The sequence below is a fragment of the Vidua chalybeata genome, chromosome 29 (genome assembly GCF_026979565.1).
Source record: "Vidua chalybeata isolate OUT-0048 chromosome 29, bVidCha1 merged haplotype, whole genome shotgun sequence".
In the NCBI taxonomy this organism is placed as follows: domain Eukaryota; kingdom Metazoa; phylum Chordata; class Aves; order Passeriformes; family Viduidae; genus Vidua; species Vidua chalybeata.
This window is the reverse complement of record NC_071558.1, coordinates 783,726-806,842: the sequence shown is the minus strand read 5'-3', so window position 1 is coordinate 806,842 and position 23,117 is coordinate 783,726. Positions and strand designations below refer to the sequence as shown.

The following is a 23,117-nucleotide window of genomic DNA, read 5'->3' as shown; positions in this document are numbered from 1 at the left end:
TTTAATGGGGGAAACCATTAAGAAAGAGGATTAAAAATGCAAAGGCAAAGCCATAAATGAATTCAGGCGGACTCTGAACCTCCTCGTTCGTCTGTGGGAAGTGAAAAGGTGGCGGGTGACGAAACAGGACCCCGGCTGCAATTCCCACTTGGATCATTTTCCCATTATTTATTGCTCTTTTTGTTGGGCAATCAAACTGAGACAGTAATTAAGAGATGATTAAAAACCAGCTCTTTTTGTTTTGTTTTTAATCTCACATGAAGCAATTTCCTCTCTTTTTGTAACTCCTGGGAAGCTCAGACTCACCTGAGCCGGGCAGGGACCCCCTTCCTTCATCCCACTGATCCCAATCCTATTTCTTGCCCCGGAACCAGCTCTGGCAGCGGCAAAGGCAGCGCTCCACGATGCTGGAAGTGCAGGAGTTGAGGCGGAACGGGCTCCGTGGGGACGTTTGGGATTTGGTGTCCTTGGCATCTCCGGTGTCCCCAGGTCCCTGGGATTGGGATGCGCAGAGATCCGTGGAAATCCCGCTTTGGGACGCACAGGCATCCCCCGGGATCACGCCCTGGGCCTGGCAGGGCTCCTCCGCGCCCAAATCCAGCACCTCGAGGGTGCACGGCTCAGCGACCGGGAGCTCCTGGCAGAGGTTTTCCAGATTGTCCAGGCAGGTCCCGGCGGTTTTGGTGACTCCAAGCTCCTCCTGGGGCAGTGGGAAGGTCCCGGCGGTGTCAGGGGGACACAGCTCCACGGTCAGGATGGATTTCTGCAGCGGGAACGTCATCACGCACATCCCGGGGGTCTCAAAGGTGAAGGGCTCCTCTGCCGAGCTCGGCATTTTCACGGGATCCGCGCAGGGCCCGGAGTCTGCGGGGAGGGCTGGGGAGGTGACCCCGAGGGGGACCTGGGGGGGGTCACAGGGACAGGAGGGACAAACCTCCTGGTATGGGCAGGGATCCGCCTGGGAATTCTGTTCCGGAGCCACCACAGCACAGGGATGGCTCTGGGCAGCCTCTTCCAGGCAGGAACAGGGCGGGCACTGGGAATTCATCTCCCTGCGACGGAGAGCTGCAAGAAAAAGGAACAATTTCACACCCAATCCCATGAAAAATCAGGGGGAAATTCCTCATTTTTTCGCTTTTCCCTTCAAACTCCCCAAATCAGCTTTTCTCATTAAAATCTGCTCTCAGCCAAACAATTCCAACAATTTGCCAGCTTTTTTTTGGGGGGTAACAATGGATTTGATTCATATTTTCAAGTTTATGAATTTCAAGTGGCTCCCTTCCCTTCTCCATTGTTTTTCCCTTCTCCAGTTGTTTTACCCTTTTCCAGTTGTTTGGAATGGGTCCTGGATCTCCTGGCAGAATGGGGTTTAATCCCACTAAATCCAGTGCTGGAACAAGAGGAATTTTCCAGAACATCCCTGGGAATTCTGGAATTACAGCCAAGCCAGCGCGAGGGAATGATTTTACCCTCTGAAACCTTTATACCCGAGAAAATTGAGTGCCATAAATCCCCTTTCTCAGCTTTCCAGGGAATCTATTCTGGAAAATGACCACTGGGATCTGCAGGATCCCAAGGAGACTCACCCGGGTCGGGATCAGCAGGGCAGCCGCGACCGCGTTATCCCGGGATGTTCCTGGTGTGTTCCCAGGCCTCTGGAGCCGCGGAGCCCCAGGCACCTGGAGCTGCTCACGGCCTTGCTCCGCCTCTGCCCCGCCAGGGATGATTTGCCTAATTATTTTTAATGGAAAACGCCTATTTCCGTGGCTGGAGCCAGACCTGGAGCTTGGGAATTCACGTGGCCCCGCAGACGCCAGGGAGGAATTTGGGAAATGAGTGGATTCCCGGCCGGCTCTCCAATAATCACCTGGTGACGGGGCAGGTTTTTGGGATGCTCCAACATCCTCCAGCCCAACACCTTGTGAGGTCCATTAGGGACAGGATGGGATGTGGGATTTGGGGGATTCTTTTATTTTTAGCCACGTCTGACCTTTTTCTGTCCTGTTTTTCCACGGAGCTGCTGGAAACTCTTTGCTCACTGCTCATCTCGTGATATTTTCCATCCGCTCCCGAAGTTCTGACTAAAATCCCGTCTCCGTTGTCGTGACGCTGGCGGTATCCTTGTGCCGGACGAGCACGCAGGTGACCAGAGGAGTGACCACCACCCTTTTCCCTTCATTTTACCCCAAATCTGCTGAATTCCACCCAGCTGGAAAATCCATAAACCCAAAAACATTAATAAAATCTGTTCCCTTCCCTCCTCCAAAAAAAAAAAAAAAAAACATTGAAAAATCATTGGAAATGTTCGGCTGAGAACAGATTTGAGCAAGAAAAGCTCCTTCTGGGGGGTTTGAACAGAAAAGCAAAAAAAGGAGGAAATTTTTCCTGCAGTCAGCAGCAAATTCCCAACTCAAGGGGTCATGAATCCCAAATTTATTTATTTCCAGGAAATAACCAAAAAACACCACACTGGACACCCAAATTTGGAGGGAGAAGAGGCAAAACCCCTCTTGGTCTCCTGGTGGAACACGGCCTCGCCTCTGGCACGAGTCACTCCTGTCCCTGGTTGTGTCACCGGGTGACTTCGGGAGGAATTCCAGAGCCTTTGATGTCTTGGGGGAACTGGTTGGGTCTCTCTTCCTTCTTTTCCAGGCAGGGACGACTTTTCCGCGGGGAGAAAGCAGCAGCTCCGAGCTGTGATGGCTGCGTGAAGTTTGTTACCTTCTCGGGCTGGGTGTGACCTCCTGGCACCAAAAACGGGCGCAAAAATCAGCCCAAAGGCCACTGAGATGAGAGAGTTCATCCCTCATCGCCCTGGGTGTCACCTGGTGGATCTGGGACACGAGGGAGAGGTCCTGGGAGATCCCGGAGATCCTCAAAATGTGAAGATTTCCCTGGAGGCCAACGGCCAAAATCCCAACAAATCAAACAAATCAAATTTGTATTAAAAACAAAATCAAAGAATTGTGGCAAAAATGACCAGCGGGACCAGGGCAGGGATTGTCCCCTGGGCTGGGCACTGGGGAGGGGAATGTCCAGTGCTGTGTCCAGTTCTGGACAATCATGGAAAGAGGGACAGGGAGGGGCTGGAGCGGGGCCAGAGATGGGAATGGAGCTGCAGAAGGGTCTGGAAAATCCTGAGGGAGCTGGGGGGATTCAGCCTGGAGAAAAGGGGGATCCAGGGGGAATTTGGAATCTGCCGGGAGGTATTTGGGATCTGATCCCTGGGAACAGGGCCAGGACAAGAGGGAATGGCCTTGAGCTGTGCCAGGGGCGGCTCAGGGTGGGAAATCTGAGAAAATTCCTCCTGGAAAGGGTGGCTAGGCCTTGGAAGGGGCTCAGGGAGGTTTGGAGTGGCCACCCCTGGAGGTGTCCAGGGAATTCCTGGACCACATCTGGAGCTGCGGCTGATTTGGGTCCCACAGCTCAAGACCAACCAAGGCCACCCAGATGTTCCAGGCACTTTGATGAAAAGGTGGACTGGGAGATGCTGAAGGATTTGCTCACCCTGGAAAGGACTCGGAGATGATCCTGGGGCCTCTTTGAGCCATCCAAAATGTTCATGGAGAGGCTCTTCCAATTGAGGGATTGAGGGAAAACTGACCAGATTATCAGGAATAAAATTCCCAGCAGAGGAATATTGTGAGAGAGCCAAGGCCCTTCCAGAGTCCCATCCCACCTCCATTCCCCAAATGCACCAAAACAACTTTTTTTTTTTTTTTTCCCAGAGTTTAATCCCGAGGGGGATTGTTTCCAGGCTGTCTCATCCGCATTTCCTGGTCCGTAGGAAATACGTGGATGGGGAATTCCTCGCAGTCATAAAGAGTCTCATGTCCCACCTCGGCGACATTAAAAATTATAACGTCGAGCGAAGTAATTGAAGGATTGGAGCGGAGCAGGTCTGGATTATTAAATATTTGATTTCCATACCCCTGAGCTGTCTCACTTCCGGAGCCACGGACACCAAAATCCTATAAAAGGATTCCTATTGTCCTGCTCCTCAAGCCATTTTTGGTTTCATTTGGTGCTCGCTGGTGGAGAATTGGGTAAGTCCAGCTCGGTTTCCTGGGAAGTCACCTCGTGGTTGGGTTTTTTTTTTTTTCATTTTGGAGCCGTGCAGAAGCAAATTAAAAGACTTAAAAGTGTTTTTGCTTCAGGATATTGGGGTTGGGACTCCCCCAGATTTTAATTCTGTCTTCTCCGTGGTTTATTTGCTGCGGGTTTTGCTCTTTCTCCATCGAGGAGGACCAAATTCTCTCTCTGTCCTCGACTTTGCTGCCGCGTTTCACCCAGGGAATTGTTGGCGTTGGGAGAGATCAAAAGGCCAGGCTGGGACTTCAAAGGGGAGAAGTGGGAGGGGTGATAAGGAGCGGAGACTCTCAGGCTGCCAGGGAAGGCCGTGCCTGGGAGGAAAACTCGGGGTGGAAAGAGCCAGGCAGATTCTGTTGGAAAAGCAGCCGCGGCAGAGCCTCTCCATGGGGAGGTTTTCCAACACAGAGCCTCCGCTGGTGTCCTCTGGATGAGGGCAGCGTCCCTTTTTGGGTAAAATTAGGGAAGGAATGGGAAAGATTCATCCCGAACCACAGGGAGGTGTGGGCAGGTGGAGGCTTCCCACCATCCAGAAAACTTCAAGGAGCCCAAATAATTTTTGCTTCCTGTTTTGAGAGGAAGTTGCTTGAAAATAACTACAAATCTGTCTAAAACGCTTTCATGTGGAGTCACAGCTGTTTTCCCAGTTCAGGATTCCGTGGAAAAAGGATGATTTAATTCCGTGTATAGAACAGCCTGGAATGTTTTCACACCTTTTAAATCTTATCCCTTTCCTGCTTCCAGCCTCCCCCCTTCCCCCCAGAAATGCGTCGCACGACCGGCTGCCCGCTGAGCCAGATCTGCATCCCCCCTCCTGCCGTCCTGGTGAGGAGCTTCCCGGTGAGATCCAGCCTGGACCCCTGCGGCACCACCGGCAGCTTCCAGAGCCTCCCTCCCCGCGGCAGCCCCTGCTGCTACCCCGGCACCACCACCTACGTCAGCCTGGGGAGCCTGGCCGCGGCCCAGGCCGCCGGCGGCGCCAACTGCGGCCTTGTGGCCACCATGCGTGGCCCCCCGTGCTGCCAGGGCGTGCCTGGGTACACCACGACGTGCCGGAAGCCCTGCTGCTGCTGGGTGACCGAGAGCAGCACCAGGAGCCGGGACTGCTGCCAGGAGGTGGCCAAGTGCTCCACAGCCACGTGCCAGGATCCGTGCTGCCAGGAGGTCACCAAGTGTGTCACCACGTGCCAGGATCCGTGCTGCCAGGAGGTCACCAAATGTGTCACCACATGTCAGGATCCGTGCTGCCAGGAGGTCACCAAGTGTGTCACCACGTGCCAGGATCCGTGCTGCCAGGAGGTCACCAAGTGTGTCACCACGTGCCAGGATCCGTGCTGCCAGGAGGTCACCAAGTGTGTCACCACGTGCCAGGATCCATGTTGTCGAGAGGTCACCAAGTGTGTCACCACATGCCAAGATCCCTGCTGCCAGGAAGTGTCCAAGTGCACCACAACGTGCCAAGATCCGTGTTGCAAAGAAGTGACCAAGTGTGTCACCATGTGTGTGGACCCCTGCTGCCAGGACGTCACCAAGTGTGTCACCACGTGCCAGGATCCCTGTTGTAAGGAAGTCACCAAGTGTGTCACCACATTCCAAGACCCCTGCTGCAAGGAGGTTACCACCACATGCGCCACAACGTGCCAGGATCCCTGTTGTAAGGAGGTCACCAAGTGTGTCACCATGTGCCAGGATCCCTGTTGTAAGGAGGTCACCAAGTGTGTCACCACGTGCCAGGATCCCTGTTGTAAGGAAGTGACCAAGTGTGTCACCATGTGCCAAGACCCCTGCTGCAAGGAGGTGACCACGTGCACCACCATGTGCCAGGATCCCTGTTGTAAGGAGGTCACCAAGTGCACCACCACGTGTGTGGACCCCTGCTGCCAGGAGGTCACCAAGTGTGTCACCACGTGCCAAGACCCCTGCTGCAAAGAGGTGACCACGTGCACCACCACGTGTGTGGATCCGTGTCGTAAGGAGGTCACCAGGTGTGTCACCACGTGCCAGGATCCCTGTTGTAAGGAGGTGACCAAGTGCACAACCACATGCCAAGACCCGTGTTGCAAGGAAGTGACCACGTGTACCATGTGTGTGGACCCATGTTGTCAGGGGGTCACCAGGTGTGTCACCACATGTGTGGACCCGTGTGGCAAGAAAGCCCCCAGGGGCCTCACGCCGTGTTACGAACCCTGCTGCAAGAAGGTGACCAAGTGGAGCAGCCCATGGGTGATTCCATGGTGTAGGAAAGGTGCCAAGTCCAGCACCAGATGTGGAGATCCCTGTTCCAAGAAGGGGACCAAGTGCAGCTCCAGATGTGTGGATCCGTGCTACAAGAAGGTGCCCAAGTGCTCCACCCCGTGCCAAGATCCGTGCTGTGTGACCAGGTGTGACCCCAGGTGTGTGGACCCATGTTGTCAGGAGGTCACCAAGTGTGTCACCAGGTGTGTGGATCCCTGCTGCCAGGAGGTCGCCAAGTGCAGAACCAGATGTGTTGATCCATGTTGTCAGGAGGTCACCAAGTGTGTCACCACGTGTGTGGATCCTTGTTGTAAGGAAGTCACCAAGTGTGTCACCACGTGTGTGGATCCTTGTTGTAAGGAGGTCACCAAGTGTGTCACCACGTGTGTGGATCCGTGTTGTAAGGAGGTCACCAAGTGCACCACCAGATGCGTTGACCCGTGCTGCCAGGAGGTCACCAAGTGCGTCACCACCTGCCAAGATCCCTGCTGTGTGACCAGATGTGCCACCAGGTGTCAGGATCCGTGTTGTCAGGAGGTCACCAAATGTGTCACCGCGTGCCAAGATCCCTGCTGTGTCACCAGATGTGCCACCAGGTGTGTCGATCCCTGCTGCCAGGAGGTCACCAAGTGCACCACCAGATGTGTGGATCCCTGCTGCCGGGGAGTGACCACGTGTGCCACCAGGTGTGTGGATCAGTGTTGCCAGGGGGTGGCCAGGCGCGTCACCACGTGCCAAGATCCATGTTGTGTCACCAGATGTGCCACCAGGTGTGTGGACCCCTGCTGCCAGGGAGTGACCACCTGCCCCACCACCTGCCAAGACCCCTGCTGCCAGGGTGTCACCAGATGTGTCACCACCTGCCAAGACCCCTGCTGCCAGGGAGTGACCACCTGCACCACCACCTGCCAAGACCCCTGCTGCCAGGGTGTCACCAGATGTGTCACCACCTGCCAACACCCCTGCTGCCAGGGAGTGACCACCTGCCAAGACCCCTGCTGCCAGGGAGTGACCACCTGCCAAGACCCCTGCTGCCAGGGAGTGACCACCTGCCCCATCACATGCCAAGACCCCTGCTGCCAGGGAGTGACCACCTGCCAAGACCCCTGCTGCCAGGGAGTGACCACCTGCCCCACCACATGCCAAGACCCCTGCTGCCAGGGAGTGACCACCTGCCAAGACCCCTGCTGCCAGGGTGTCACCAGATGTGTCACCACCTGCCAAGACCCCTGCTGCCAGGGAGTGACCACCTGCCCCACCACGTGCCAAGACCCCTGCTGCCAGGGAGTGACCACCTGCCCCACCACGTGCCCAGCCCCGTGCTGCGTCCCCAGCTGTCCCCCTCTGTGTGCGGCCCCCTGCTGTGCCACCCCGCAGTGCCGCGGGGGTGCCCAGGTTGTCACCAGGTGTGCCGACTCCTGTCCCACCACCTGCGTCACCCAGACCTGCCCGGTGTGCGGCCAGCGCTGCTCCGTCTCCTGCTGCCCCAAATTACGGGCTCGCTGAGGGGCTCCGGGGTGGGATCCGAAGGAGACCCCGCTCCCCGTGGCGGTTTCCCCGTGGAATCTCCAAAGGAAGAGTAAATCCTCATTTTCCTCGCGTTCTGCCCCGTTCCTGCTGTTTTTCACCTCAAGAAAGCGCCGTTCCTCACGGGATGTCACCGAGCGATTTTGTGCCCCCGGGATTGTTCCCCGGGAGAAAGAATCTGCAGTTCCCCCTCGCACCGGGAGTGCCATGGAGGAATTCCCCTCTTTGTTCTTCCTCCTGATCTTTTTCCTTCCCGTGTTCTGAAGCAATAAAAGAAATGATCTTGGCATCAACCTCAAGCGTTTCCTTCACTTCCCACCCTTTATCCTTTTAATTCCTTTCCTAAAATCCTGATTTTTTGTAATAAAAAAAGCTTGGGAAGGTCTCACTGGGATTGTGGAATACCTTGAGATGGAAGGGGCAGACAGGGATCACCAAATCCAAGTCCTGGCCCCGCCCAGGACATCCCAAAATCCCTCCGTGTCCCTGGGAGCGCTGTCCTGGAGCTCTGGTGGGCTTGGGATGGTGACCATTCCTTGGGGAGCCTGGTCAGCGCTCCCACACTCTGGTGGGAAGAACCTTTTCCCAAAATCCACCCCAATTCCCACCCCCTGGCACGTCTCCAGCCCTTCCCTCAGTCCTGACATCCCTGAAATCCCAGATCAATGTGTGAAATCCCAAATCAATGCTTGAAATTCCAGATCAATGTATGAAATCCCAAATCAATGTCTGAAATCCCAGATCAATGTCTGAAATCCCAGATCAATGTCTGAAATTCCAGATCAACGTGTGAAATCCCAGATAAATGTGTGAAATCCCAGATCAACATGTGAAATCCCAAATCAATGTCTGAAATCCCAGATCAATGTGTGATATCCCAGATCAATGTCTGAAATCCCAGATCAAAGTGTGAAATCACAGATCAACATCTGAAATCCCAGCTCAGGTGGGATTTCCAGGCTGGAAAACCACCTGGAAACCCCAAAAAGGGGGAATTTTCCAAGCGCTCCTGCATCACTCCCATCGCTCGATCCCAAACCCCCAAACGGGGGTCGGGACCGTCCCGGGAGGCTCCCGAGGTTGCGCTCGGCTGGGAGCCGGGGCCGGGGAGGGTTTGGCGGAGCAAATCCCGCTCGGAATGCGGGCGGGAGGAGCGGGGGCGGCGGCAGACGGGGTGGGACCGTCTGGGAGCCGCCACCGGCTCCTCTGAAGATGCCCCAAGGCCCGGGGTTGGTGACAACCTGCGAGCTCCGCCCTCAAAGCTCCTCTGATCCCAGCGGGCTGGGGCACAAAAACTCCCCGTGGGGTTTCATTGGGCACCAAAACGCCTCAAAAATTCGTTAAAATTCCGTGCAAGCAATGATGTCCTTCGCTCCTACTCCCAAATCGCTCGGTTTTCTGGGAAATAAAATGTAGGTGGGGAAAAAAAAGGCTTTTGGATTAATTTTTCCCTTCTGGCGTGGTGCTGGCAGGGTGTTTAATCCTTCACATGTCCAAAAAATTCAGCTGTAAGTCATCTCGAAGCAGCAGAAAGCAGAAACACCATTTCCAGAAAACACCTAAACAGGAATTCTTCCTGTGTGACCACCCGGATGTTTATTCCACACCTGTGAAATTAAAACAGGCAGAAAACTGCTGCTCACTAAAAGAAAATGTTGTAGAATCCCCCTGGTTCCTCTGTCAGGTGAGCTCTAAAATTTCCATGGAGATCAAAGCAATTTCATCCACTAAATTAAAAAAAAAAAAACAATCCTGAGGAAATCCAGAGATTTTTCCTGAAAAATTGAGAAAATCCAAGCAAAGAGATAAAAAAGGCGAGGAATTTTTTTTTTCTTTCTTTTTTTTTTTCTGCAACCACAGCCAGTTCCTCCTTCCCAGATTTAATTACTCAGGTGCTAATTGTCATTCTTCTTTGAGCGCTCACCTTCCGGAGTAAACAGGAAAAGAGGCTGGAATCGTGGGATTTGGGCTCCTCTCATGGCTGGATCCAAATTGTCCCTCGGGCACAGACTGAAGGAGCCACTCACATCCATGTGAGGCTTCATGTCCTCTGCTCTCATCCTCCTGGCATCCCAAAAATTCCCGGAGCCACCTGGACACTGCCCAGAGAGCTGGGTCAGACCCTCCCACCTTCCCCAGGTCCTTGTGGGAATGAGGAGAGGGGAAAGTTGGGTCTGATGAAGGCCCAGGAGGTTTAATTGCAACCAGGTGTGGAGGGTTTGGGCAGGAGAATGGGGAGAATCCCCGATTTCTGTGAGAATTGATCGAAACGCACAGGAAAAATTCCTTTTCTTGCTTGGGAAAATGGGAATCCTGCACGGGGATGGAGGGGTTGGACCTCGACCCCGTGTCCATTTGTGGACACTCATGGAAAGAGGGACATGGAGGGGCTGGAGCCTGTCCAGGGGTGGGAATGGAGCTGGGGAAGGGTCTGGAAAATTCTGAGGGAGCTGGGGGGGCTCAGCCTGGAGAAAAGGAGATCCAGGGGGGATTTGGGATCTGCCAGGGGGGATTTGGGATCTGATCCCAGTGCAGGACAAGAGGGAAAAGCCTCAAGCTGTACCAGGGGAGGCTCAGGGTGGGAAATTTGGGAAAATCCCTCCTGGAAAGGGTGGCCAGGCCTTGGAAGGGGCTCAGGGAGGGTTGAAGTGGCCACCCCTGGAGGTGTCTGAGGAATTCCTGGAGATTCCTCGAGATGACCAAGGGGGGATCGGACACAGCTTGGACTCGATGTTCTGGGAGCTCTTTCCCAATCTCAGGGATTTTGGGATCCTGGGAAAACTTTGTCCCTTCAGCAGAAGAGGGGACTGGACCCTTGGAGCTGGGGGTGCTGCCCTCGAGGAATTCCCTCATGGAATTGCCTCCGGAACGCCCGGCCCGCTGCGGGAGGAGTCACCGGAGTCACCGAAGGAGGTCTCTGTGGGGTCCTGATTCACCAACACCAACGTGACAACTCCAATGACTCCAATTGCCCATAAACGTAATGGAGATTCCCAAATAAGTGCCAATTAGGGATAACGACCCAACCCCGTGACGTTCCCGGGTGTCGGAGTGCGGATTCCTTTACGTCTCCTGAAATAATCCACTTTTGGAAGGCCTCAATTTCTTGCTAATCAAAGTTAACAACGGGGTGTAAAACAACTAAGGGTAGAAAGGGAGGTGCAGGAGCAGTGCTCAGAGATGGTTTTGAGGTGAGCCTGGAGCCTGAGGAGCTGTTCCAACCGGAATATGGGATATTCCTTGGGAAGATAAGAGTTGGAATCTGTGCTGGGGGAAAATTTCCACACCCGGCAGCTCAAGGAGGAGAAAATGATGAGAGATTCATCTGCCTAAAAACTTCAGCTCCCAAATCTGAGCTCTGCTGGGCTCAGTTTTTCCTCCCGTGGCAAGGGAGGTGTTTAAGATGAGCAAACCACACTCTGCCAGACCCAGTTTATCCCCGGAAAAGCCCCCGGGGCAGCAGAGCCTCCGGGGAAGAAGCTGTGGGGAGCTGAGTCTGTGGAAAAGCTGAGCCACCCGTGAGGTGGCAAAAGCCGTGGAGATCAGGTGGAATTCCAGTATAAGCACTGGGAAGGAACCGGTGTTGATGCCTGGAATTCTCTGGGAGACTCCGGGCTTGGTGCATAAACAGGACGTGCTGCTCGTGCTGGGTTGGTTTGTTTTGGCGTGTTTTTTTTCCCTATTTAGCATTTTTTGTGATGGTCACGTTCCCGTCTCCGTGATTGGAATATCTGGGAGAAACGTGGATTTCCCATAATCAGCAAAACTTTAATAAAAATTGTATCCTGGGTCTAAATCCCACTTAAACTGGAGCCTTTTGTACTTTTCTGTGAGGGAAAAGCATCTTTAAAATGAGGATTATTCTGCCTTGAATGGCTTGAAGTGTTCCTCAATAAACCTGCAGTTGTGTCCCCACTGGAATTTCCAAGCATGGATGGTGTTAATCCATGGAGAGGAATGGGTTGGATGAATGAAATAATTTAATTTATCAGGAAAACAGGGACCTCAAGGTTTTGTGGGAGCACTGGAGGATTGATTGTGCCTTTCCATGAGAATTAGGACAGGGTATTTCTCATAGTAAATCCAATTAATTATCCATCTTCCCTAATAACAGCCATTCCACATTGGAAAAACTCCAGGTATCAAAACCCAACATTTATGGAAATAAGGCCACAGAAACGTCCCAGCGCATTAAATCCCTTTCTGAAAACCAATTAATTCAGCACCCGCTGGTTTTTTTTTTTAATGACTCCGCCATTCCCGTTGGGAACCGCATGACCGGGGTCGGAGCGCGGCTGGCTCAGCATCACCTGCTTTCCTGGAAGAGGACTTCCACCAAAAATTAGGATGCAAACAAACATGCAAAGCATGTGGAGGTGGAGCCTGCCGGGGCAGTTTGTGGTCAGCTGTCCATCCCCCTGGGCTCCCGCGTTTCCGGAGCTGATGCCACTCTGGCCGTATAAAAGGTTTGGATTCGGAGGCTCCCGCCAGTTCCTTTGGCTTCTCCGTCGCTCGCCAGGACCGGTGACCTGGTAAGTCCTTCTTGGCTTTATCAGGGAATTTTTTATCAGGATATCTCGTGGAAAAGAGAGTTCACTCCGAGTCCCAGGAGAGCTTCGCTCCCGTGCTTCTCTTCTGGGATTTGTTCTGGAATTGGGGATTTTATTTGGAGTTTGCTCTGCCTGGAGGAGTTTGGAAAAGTCACCTCCCCCAGAACTATGGTGGCTTCTCCTCCTCCCTCCTGTTCCATCCTGGTTAATTTGCTCCTGCCTCATTAAGGCTGGGAATTAAATAAATGAATGGATGCTGTGGAGCAGCTCCTGGGACTTCAAACGGGATGGGTGGGAAGAGGCTCTATCCGGAAGGAGGGAGCTGCAGGATTCCTGCAGGCAAAGCCGAGGGAGACCTCTGGGAGAAGCCAGGAGGAGGAAATGAGCTGGAAATGGGAGCTGCAGCCTCTGGGCCAACCCTTCCCTCATGAAAGGATGAGCCCCATTAGTCCCCCAAAAAATTCCAGTGATATCCCAGGATCTGGAGGAACATCAGGTTGGGAGAGATGGGAATGTTCAGCCTGTGGAGAGATTGGAGCCTTTTCCGGGATCTGCAGGGGCTCCAGGGAAGCTGGAGAGGGACTTTTCCTCAGGAAGTGCAGGGACAGGATACAGGGAATGTGTTTACACTGAAATATGGGAAATTTAGGTTGGATATTGGGAAGAAACCCATGAGGGTGGTGAGGCCCTGGCCCAGGTTATTCCATGGATTTCCCATCCCTGGAAGTGTCCAAGGCCAGGCTGGACAGGTCTTGCAGCAACTTGGTCTGGGTTGGAACGAGATGAACTTTGAGATCCCTCCCAACCCAAACCATCCCATGATTCCATGGGATAATGGCAGGATTTGTGGCCTCTGGGCTTTGTGGTTGGGAATTCCCGGTGCTGGGGCCGTGCCCAGGTGGGCGTGAGGATCTGATAAGGAAGAGACGAGCCCTGGAACTTCTGCTGATGGAACTGAGAATAGGAGGGATTGGAGTATTTTTGTGTTTATGGCTTCCACAAAATTGACAATCCCATAAAATTCAGGATTTGTGGCTCGAGGCTTCCTAATAGGTTCCCAATGAAGGAAGGGATTCTCAGGCAGCTTTAATTCCATAAAAACCCTGCGATTGGCCCAGACCATGGCGCTCACAACGCCCAGCTCACGCATTTGATCCCTGCAGGGGCCATTCCCTGAAGAGCTGGACATGATGAGATCCTTGTGGGTCCCTTCCAACTCCAGAACCCCAGGAATCCTGGACACAGGCGGCTTTTCCTAACATTCCTTTCCTCAGCCAAACACGAACCCACTGAGACCTCACGCTGCGAATCGCGCCTTGATAAGCACGCACCGATATCCTGATCGTTTCTTTTTTTTGTCTCTTTCCCAGCTTTTTCCCAGCTCTTTCCTGCTGCCCCAGCACCTCCCCAGGATGTCCTACTACTACGAGCAGTGCAAGCAGCCCTGCCTGCCCCCTCCCATCTGCCTGCAGAAGTGCGCCAAGTGCCCGGAGCCCTGCGCCACCAAGTGCGTCGAGGTTTGCCAGGCCCCCTGTGCCACCCAGTGCGTCGAGGTCTGCCAGACCCCCTGTGCCACCCAGTGCGCCACCAGCTGCGCCCCTCAGTGCGTGGACGTCTGCGCCAAGCCCTGCTCCAGCCAGTGTGTGGAGGTCTGCGCCCCGCAGTGCGCCGACGTCTGTGCCACCCAGTGTGCCACCAGCTGCGCCCCGCAGTGCGTGGACGTCTGTGCCACCCAGTGCGCCACCAGCTGCGCCCCGCAGTGCGTGGACGTCTGTGCCACCCAGTGCACCACCAGCTGCGCCCCGCAGTGCGTGGACGTCTGCCCCGCCCAGTGCCCCACCCAGTGCCCTGAGCCCTGTGTCACCAAGTGCGTGGAGAAGTGCCAGGCCGAGGTTTGCAGCACCAAGTGCGTGGAGTCGTGCGAGACCGTGTGCCTGGAGCCCTGCTCCCACCCTTGCTGATCCCGACGCCAGGCCCAGCCCCGCGGGGTGGCTCCGGTGACCGGTGAGGAGCCAAAGCCGTGGGCTCCGGATGGAAAACACGGCGCAGACCCATCGGCGACGCAACGAGGCCTCTCCCGCTCTGATCGTCCCACGTTAATTTCGTCTTGGAAAACGTTTCTTCTCTGAGTGTTCCCTGTGTTTTCACTTCTGCTCCTGACAGCGTTTTTCCTTGGGCATTCCCAATATTTTAGCATTGGGAATCCCAGGAAGCGCTGTCAGCAGCTGGTGGTGGAAGATGTCGACGCTTTTCCCCTTCCCTTCTCCTCTTGTCTCTTCTCAGTCTTGTAAATTCTCTGTGCAGCAATAAAAAAATGACCATCGATGGCACCAGCTTTCTTTTGTCTTTTTTTCTCCCCATTTCCATGACTTCAGACCCCAAAATATCTTCCTTAATTTCCATTTTCAAAAGTGGCTTGGGAGGGTTTTATGCCTGAAGTAAAAAAATGTTTAAATATGGAGAAATTCCTTCTAATTCGACAAGGAAATAATTATCCTGTCAATCCTTTTCTGAGAGATGCTTGAAATTATTGACAGAAATTTGATTTTCAGACAGAATTTTGGTCTTCACAGCTTGGGATTTTGGAAGTAAATTCTAGAAACTGTTAAAGGGCGAATTTAAGTGGAAGAAAGCTTTAAATTAAGAAAGGAATTGAACATCTGGAAGGCACAATTTTAAATAAATATAAATACATCTTTATTCTGGGTAAGTTTGAAGCTGAAGGTGACCCCATGGTCTGGAGGGAGTTAAACCTATAAAAACCCCCAATTTTCAGAGATAAAGCTCCCACTGCGTCCCAGCTTGTGCCTGTGGCTTTCTTCACCTCTGGCTCCGTGCTGGCCATGCCATTTCCATGTCTGGGAATGCTGAAATCGCTCCCCACCTACCCCCTCATTACGGGAAGGGTGGGGAATATCTAATCTGGAGAAGAAAAGAGAGATATTTATATTCGGGGGTGTGCCGACACTGTTTCCAAATCACCTTTTTAATGTGCAGGTGCGGAGGCGAGGAGCAGGTTCCTCTTTGTGTCCCTCGCTGTCAACACCAGGAGGTGACACCAGAAGGTGACACCAGGAGGTGACACCCTCAGGCGGGGATCATGGGAGGCAAAAAAGAAAACACAGCTGGGGAAGGCAAACACCTGAGCACACCTGAGAGGCAAAGCAGGAGCAGAAATTCCCAAAAAATGGATGGGGAAGTGAGGCATCAGCACCTCGAATTCTTCCTCCGTGGAATTTACGGACCCAGGCTCTGCCTCAGGAGCGACTCGGAGGTGCCACTTTTGGGGCATCTTGGGGGCATGGAAAAGGTTTTAGGAATCAGGGCAAACAACCCCACACTCGTGCCAGAAATTCCCAGGAAAATGAATGGGGAAATGAGGAATCTGCACCTTAGATTCCTCCTGAGGAAGCCAAATCTTTGAGGATCCAAGCTCTGCCTTGGAGGTGCCACTTTTGTGACATCTTGGGTGCATGGAAAAGGTTTTAGTCAGAAATCATGGGAAAAAAAACACCCCCTACACCTGGCCACACCTGGACTGGATATTCCCAGGAAAACTGATGGGGAAATGAGGAATTTGCGCCTCAAATTTTTGGGGATACAAGCTCTGGATCCAAGCCACTTTTGTGTCCTTTTGGAGGCCTGGAAAAGGTTTAAACCATGAATCATGGAAAAGGTTTAAATCAGGAATCACGTGGATCGGAGGTGACTCCGTGAGTCACCTGATTCTGGAGCATCTTCATCCCGATCCATCACCGGTGCCTGTCACGGGAATTTTTCCATTTTCCCTGGGAATAGGGATCACGGGAGCACCTGGAAAATCCTGGAGGGACCTGCTGTGCTCTCCACGTCCTGTGGCCAAGCCCTGACGCACCAGCTGTGGTCAGCACTGGGAATTGCTGGAATTCCCGGGATATTTACAATAAATTAGGGATATCTCATCAGCCTGGGGGTACTCCCCAGCCAAAATTATCCCTAAAACTCATTCCTGAATAGATGTGAGTTTTCCCAGCTGCCGGTTCTTTGTGGGATCTCTGCCCGGGATGGGGCGAATCATTAAGGAATTATTAATGAATTATTAACAAATCACCCCGCGATGAGCAGCCCTGGGTGTGCCCTGCGTGAAAAACACCCAGTCCCCCGCAGCTGGGAGAGGAGGGAATCTCTCCCAGACTTTGACTGAGGTCCAGGAGGTGGGAGCGGAGCCGGTTCCGGTTGTGAAAGATTCTGGTCACCGAGTTTAATCCGAGGCATCGGCCCTTCCGCGGGGATATAAAAGCTGCTCCTCCGGGAAGCTCCACACCCGCAGCGGCTCCTCCTGAGCTCCCTCCTCGAGCAGGACGCGCCAGGTGAGTCCTTCCCTGCCCCTCTCGCTGCCCAGCTGAGGGGTTTGGTGCCCTGGGGTGGGAAAAATGGGATTTTTCGCCGTTTTCTTCCCCAGTCTGGTGTTGTCTCCCCAAAAAAACTCCGCCTGCAACGGGTGGAAAACCATTCGATGGAATTTTGGGAGTGTTGAGGCTCCAAGCGGAGGTTTGGGACTCTTTGGGTCAGAACTCCATGATAATTTTCCTGGGATTGATAAGAATCCCGTGGATAACCAAAGGTTGGCATCCATGGGCAGATGGTGGAACACCTTCCTGGATTTCCAGGGATCCCGGTTCCGTTTCCTTGGATAAAATCCTCAATCCACCTGAATTTCATGGCCCCGGGTGTGGCTCCTGCTCTGGGGGTCTCAAGGAGCTGGGGCAGAGGCGTGGTGGTTCCAAAAATTGGTATCAAATATTAGGGTTGGTAACAAATATTGGGAATATTATCAAATGCTGGGAATATTATCAAATATTGGGATTGGTATCCAATTCTGGGATTGTTATCAAAGGATTTTTCCCTGCTGTCCTGGTTTAGGACAAATTAGGGGAAAACACCTCCAAAGGAGCCCCTTATAGGAAACCAAACCCTCCACAACTTCCCCCCACCACCGGCTTCAGGAGGAACTCCTTCAGAGGGGAAGTGGAAAAACCTTGTTTATTAAGGCACACCAAAAAACACTCCCCAGCACAAGAGAAATAGCCCAAGACGACCACAGATGTTTTCACCAGTCCAAGGGGGTTGAGCTGTATCTCTCTTCGCCGCAGAGGGTACGCAGCTTCTTTCGCAGACCCCGGGGGAGCTCCTGCCCGGAGTAGGTCCTATGTCTTCGGGGGGCGGGGGGGAAAGGGAACAACGGAAACCGGGGAAAAGGAAAAAAAAATGGCAAAAAAGCAAGCCAGTGAAAAGCAGAGAAAAAAGAGAGGAAAGCAGAGCCAGCAAAGCATGCAGCCAGCAGCAAGCAAAAGCAGCAAGCTAAGCTAAGCGGCAAGCCAGCAGCCAGCTGGGGGGGGGGGGAAGGAAGACAAAACAAACTGAGGACAGGGAACAGAAACCACGATTGGGATAATGAGCATGAAAATGTCCTGTCCCCACGACACCTGCCAAAACTCCCAGTCCTGAGATTTTCCCAGTTTTCTGCTCCTTTTTTTGGAGCTTCTCCTTCAGTTCAGCTTTCCTCCAAATCCACATTTTTTTCCCGAGATTTTTAAAGTCGAGATTCCCAGGAAAAAATGAGCAGAGGGAAAGAAGGAAAACCCCTGGTGCCGTTTGTCTCCTCTCCAGCTCTGCAGCCTTTCCCTGGCTTTGTTAGGCTGAGTTTTGCCTCTGATCCTCGTTTTAGGCACAGCAATTCCCTGATCTCTCAGAGGGGCGACTGATCCTGCAGGGAATGGGATGGGATCCAAAAAAAAACCCAAAAAGGGGCGGGAAACAACTCCCCAAAATTCGGGCTGAACTGCAGCACCCTCGGGGATTTAATCCCAGAAACTGCCTGGTTTGGGAATTAAGTTTAAATCTGCAGGGTCGATCTCGAAGCTGAGGCGGCGCCTGGAACTTCAACACCCCAAAAAGGCGAATTGGAGCCTAAAACCCGCTCGGTTCTCTCCGTGGTTTTGAATTCCAGGCTCAGCCAGGATGTCCCAGCAGCAGAAGCAGCCGCAGCAGATCCCGGCCCAGTGCCAGCAGAAGTGCGGGGCCCTTCCCAAGGGGGTCCAGCAAAGCCAGGCCTCCAAAGGCCAGGCCAAGGTGGCCGTGAAGAGCCTCCCCCAGCAGCAGCAGCAGCAGCAGCAGCAGCAGCAGCAGCAGCAGGAGTGCTCCAAGCAGAAGTAGGAGCCATCCCAAATCCCAAATCCCGCTTTTCCCACCTCATCCTGGCTCCCGGGAACGTCTCCAGACCTGCTTTGCTTGCCAGAAATTACCTCATAACGAGATGCGCTTAATTAGCTTTAAAAAATGATAAATGAATGGTGGGGCTGCTTTTCATTCTGAATTTAATTTGGGATGTGGTGCAATAAAATTATGGAATGACCTCGTGGTTGCTTCCTGGTGTTTTTGTTGGTGCTTTTTCTCCCATTTTCACTTCTCTTTCTCTTTTCTTTTCCCCTAAAATATCAACTTTAAGCACACACAAACCTTGGCTTTTGCAAGCTAAACCTCCTCTCCATCTTTTTCTGCAGAAGCCGTTGAAAATCCCCAAAACTTGATTAAAAAATATCCCCAAAACTTGGTATCAAATCCCCCAAAACTTGGTACAAAAATCTCCAAAACTTAGTACAAAAATCCCCACGACCCTGGTATAAAACCCCCCACGACCAGGAACAAAAATTCCCAAAACTCGGCACTCAAAGTCGCTTTTATTGTGGAATTTTCACAGTGAAATAAATCCTGGATGCAACAGCAGCCGAAAACAATCACCAGACAAAGTCCCAAACACCTGCAGGTGGCGAAACATTCCCGGCTGGAATTCCTCCTTTATCGCCACGCCCGGGGTTAATCCCTTCCCAAACATGTCTGGAGTGGAGTTAATTATCCATAAATTTGGGTAATTATGGAATATTCACGGCCTGAGCTGTTCTTTGACACCTCCGAGGAAATTCAAGGGGAGAGCGAGCTCGGATTTATCCTAAAATTCTTCCTTTTTTTTTTTCCCTCAATCCCAAAGGATTCTTTTTAATTCCACCAAAATCGGATCTATCCTAAAAATCTTCATTTTTCTCTCCCTCAGTCCTAAAGGATTATTTTTTCATTCCACCAAATAATCGGGACTAATTCCCGATTTGGGAATTTTTGAGCGTTTTGGCGGCAGATTCCACACAAACCTGATTATTTATAGGGAAAAACTTCCCAAATTCCAGGTGGGAGCTGGAATCCAGGGGGAGAAAGGGGACGAGCTCTTCCCTGGATTTGGGGCTTTTTTTTCTTTAACTTCACGAACCCCGCCTTGCTCCATGATTTTTTTTTTTGGGAGGGGGGGTGCTTTCTGGGCATTCCAAAGCCGCGAGACTGGGGAAAAGGGCAGGAATTTGGGAAGGTGAAGAGCTACAACCCTGTTGGAAAGCATTCCCGACGGGAATTCCCTGCTGTTAGTAACGGACAAGGCGTTAGCGGGAGGGGCGGCTGGAAGGAATTCCCGACAAAAGCTCTGCAGGGGTTTAAAAAAGAAAAAAAAAAAAAAAGGTTTGGAAAAACCTCTGGATTCGGGGAGAAAATCTCCAGGACCGGGATTTTCCCTCTACTTCTGCCACGGGCCGGGCTGCTCCAGCTGCTGCTCCAGGGGAGGGAATTTCTCGGGAAGGGAGCGCTGCTCCGGGATCTCCTGGAATTCCTGCTTTTCCTGGGAACACGGGGCGGGGTCTGGGACTGGGACTGGGATGGGGACAGGGGTGTCCTTGCATTCCTGTTTTTCCGGGATGGACATCGGGATTTCCTTGCATTCCTGTTTTTCTGGGATGGACACCGGGATTTCCTTGCATTCCTGCTTTTCCTGGGAGCTTGGAATGGGTTCAGGGCATGAAACTGGGATGGGGACAGGGGTGTCCTTGCATTCCTGTTTTTCTGGGATGGACACCGGGATTTCCTTGCATTCCTGCTTTTCCTGGGCAGGATCAGGGATGGAAACTGGGATTTCCTGGCACTGCTGCTTCTCCTGGGAACACGGGACAGGGTCAGGGTGTGGCTCGGGGATGGACACCGGGATTTCTTTGCACTCCTGTTTTTCTGGGACGGACACCGGGATTTCCTTGCACTCCTGTTTTTCTGGGATGGACACCGGGATTTCCTTGCACTCCTGTTTTTCTGGGATGGACACCGGGATTTCCTGGCACTGCTGCTTCTCCTGGGCGCACGGCGCAGCCTCGGAGCAGGGAACGGGAGCGGGAACCGGGATCTCCTTGGCCTCCTGCTTCTCCAGCGTCGGTTCCGGGCAGGATTTCTCTTCCAGGTGCGGAGCGGGCTCGGGGGTCGGGAATGCCGGAGGGAATTGGGTTTGCTGCTCCTGGGGCGGGCACTGGGGCACGGCAGCTTCCCCTTTTCCCGGTTCTGGGGTCGCCTTTTCCGGCAATTTCGCCACTGCCGGGAGCGGCTCGGGGCAGGGGGCGGGCACCGGGATTTGGGGGTGCTCCGGACTCTGTTTTGGGGTGGTTTTACCCAGGCCGGGGGGGAGCTGCAGCTCCTGCTTGATTTGCATCTGGTTCAGAGACATCTCTGCGGGAAAACGGGATCACCTGGAAAAAAAGTGGGAATTTCTTGTGTTAGCGGGAGGAGGGTGACACAATTCTGAAAAGCGTGTTAATTTTTTTTTTAAAGCCCAGTTTTCCTCCTCTGCCCTTGGCTTCCCGAGGCTAAACCCAAACATTTCAGGATGTTTGTCTTGCCAGAAAAAAAAAGAAGAATATAAATGTGGGGCCAAGGGGGTGTTTGGGACTGGCAAACCCGAAATAATTCCCGCCTTTTGCCCCTCGATTTTCAGCTTTCCCTTCGAATTTGGAACCGCAGGGGAGGTTTCTCGAGGCTCCGGCGAGCTGAGGGTTAAATTCCCAGGAGACGGCTCCTCCTCTCGCTCCGGTGACGATGCCGGGGGTTTGGCTGGCCCTGGCTCGGTCCTTGGAAGGGAATTCTCTGGGATAAAGCGTCCCCGAGGTCCGGGATTGTCACCGCTGTCCCCTCCTGAGTCAGAGCGGCCAGCGCAGATTTCTCCTCCCCGACAATTTGGGGACAATTTGGGGACAATTTTGTGGCCGCTGAAGGCTTACCCGGACCTCGGGAATTCCTGCGCTGGATTTTTTAAATCCAAGGGCAGGAGAGAAAGGTGAGAATTCCAAAAGTGGGGTTGGAAGGGATTTGAACTTCCCAAGGGAGAGAGAGTGGAAATTCCTCCTCCCTTCCCCGGGGGGTTCCCAGCTCCTCTCACAGCCAATTCCCTCCTCTCTTCTTTCCTTTTTTTTTTTTTTTACATCTGATAAGACCTTAATTAATTAATTAATTAAGATCTTGCTCCTGACATGGATGAGGCGGCACTCGGGGAATATTTTCACTCCTTGTCTCCCCACAGCGCCCTCGTGCTCCCAAATTTGCCTCTTTCCAAGGAATTCCTGGGTGAAATGGAAGCTTAAAAAAATATTTTGGTTATAAAATCAAAGGAAAATCAATTTGGCAGGAGAGGATTTGGGTTTGATGTCCTTCCCTGGAGGGACGAGATTCGTCCTTAAACCAACGGAATTCCATCTGATCCGTGCCTCAGGAAGGGTCTAATTTAGGACTTAATTACCGTCAGATTTAGGCTCGGTCTTAATTTGCCTTCCAGTGCCATTTCCAGGCCACCCCAACGCCCACAAATTCCCTCCTTTCCAGGAACCCTCCACATATCCCAAGGCACCAAATCCAACCTTTCCTGAAAGGCAGAACCCCAGATATCCCCCCAAAAATCAGGATTCTCAGTCCCAAACTTCCCCCAAAAATCTCAGGATTCTCAATCCTAAATATCCCCGAAAATATCGGGATTCTCAGTCCCAAATATCCCCATCAAAAATCACAGAATTCTGAATCCCAAACCTCCCAAAAAATCCCAGGATTCCCAGCCCCAAAAATCTCGATATTCTCAATCCCAAACCTTCCCAAAAATCTCAGAACTCTGAATCCCAAAGCTCCCCGAGGAATCTCTGGATTCTCAATCCCAAACCTCCCCCAAAATCTCAGAACTCTGAATCCCAAAGCTCCCTGAGGAACCTTGGGATTCCCAATCCCAAAGCTCCCCGAGGAACCTCGGGATTCCGGGACTCACCCAGCCGGTGCCGAGGGAGCAGCGGGAGTGGAGAGGATGCCGGAGCGGGGAGATTTGGGATCTTTTATAGGGTTTGGAAGCCCTGCCTTCTGGGAATGAGTCCTCCTGGCTGATGAGCTCATTCTTTCACAAGAACCTTGCCCTGCCGGGTTTTACACGTAGGCACTTTCCAGAGAGGATTCTGAGTTCGTTCCCCTGACTAATCCCGGTGAACCGTGGAATTTCTCCCTGGATAAAGGTCAGAGCCTCGGGATCATGGAGTTATTGGAGACCCCAATGAGGTTTGGGAGCTTGGTGGGGTTTGGTGCCACCTCAACTGGGTGGCAACCCTCAGCTGGGTCATTCCACAGCTAAAACCCCCTCTGATGTCTGAAATTCCCGGGATTTATTGGGAATTCCCACCTCAACCCATCCCAAGGTCATTCCACAGCTAGTGCCCCCTCTGATGTCTGAAATTCCTGGGATTTATTGGGAATTCCCATCGCAACCCATATAGGGGTCATTCCACAGCTAAACCTCTCCTGGGTTTTCCTGGGAAGAACTTAATGGATTTCCTTCAACTTTCATTTCAC

The 23,117-nt window shown here is 52.7% G+C and overlaps 3 protein-coding genes across 3 annotated transcripts; 2 read left to right on the top strand and 1 right to left on the bottom strand.

The window, feature by feature from the left end:
- The first annotated feature begins 4,854 nt into the window (after nt 1-4,854).
- Nucleotides 4,855-8,103, top strand: LOC128801090 (keratin-associated protein 16-1-like). The gene is made up of 4 exons (XM_053966728.1): nt 4,855-6,156; nt 6,379-6,881; nt 6,921-6,998; nt 7,083-8,103. Exons 1-4 carry the CDS (start codon nt 4,855-4,857, stop codon nt 7,828-7,830), a joined length of 2,631 nt encoding a protein of 876 aa, XP_053822703.1. The 3' UTR covers nt 7,831-8,103.
- A 5,710-nt stretch (nt 8,104-13,813) lies between these two features.
- On the top strand, nt 13,814-14,362 carry LOC128801140 (keratin-associated protein 4-11-like). The gene is made up of 2 exons (XM_053966821.1): nt 13,814-13,918; nt 13,955-14,362. The coding sequence occupies exons 1-2, from the start codon at nt 13,814-13,816 to the stop codon at nt 14,360-14,362; spliced, it is 513 nt and encodes a 170-aa protein (XP_053822796.1).
- Nucleotides 14,363-19,101: 4,739 nt separating this feature from the next.
- Nucleotides 19,102-22,589, bottom strand: LOC128801138 (uncharacterized). The gene is made up of 2 exons (XM_053966818.1): nt 22,546-22,589; nt 19,102-20,989 (listed from the first exon to the last, which is right to left on the bottom strand). The coding sequence occupies exon 2, from the start codon at nt 20,965-20,967 to the stop codon at nt 19,999-20,001; it is 969 nt and encodes a 322-aa protein (XP_053822793.1). The 5' UTR covers nt 20,968-20,989; nt 22,546-22,589; the 3' UTR covers nt 19,102-19,998.
- Nucleotides 22,590-23,117: the final 528 nt, after the last annotated feature.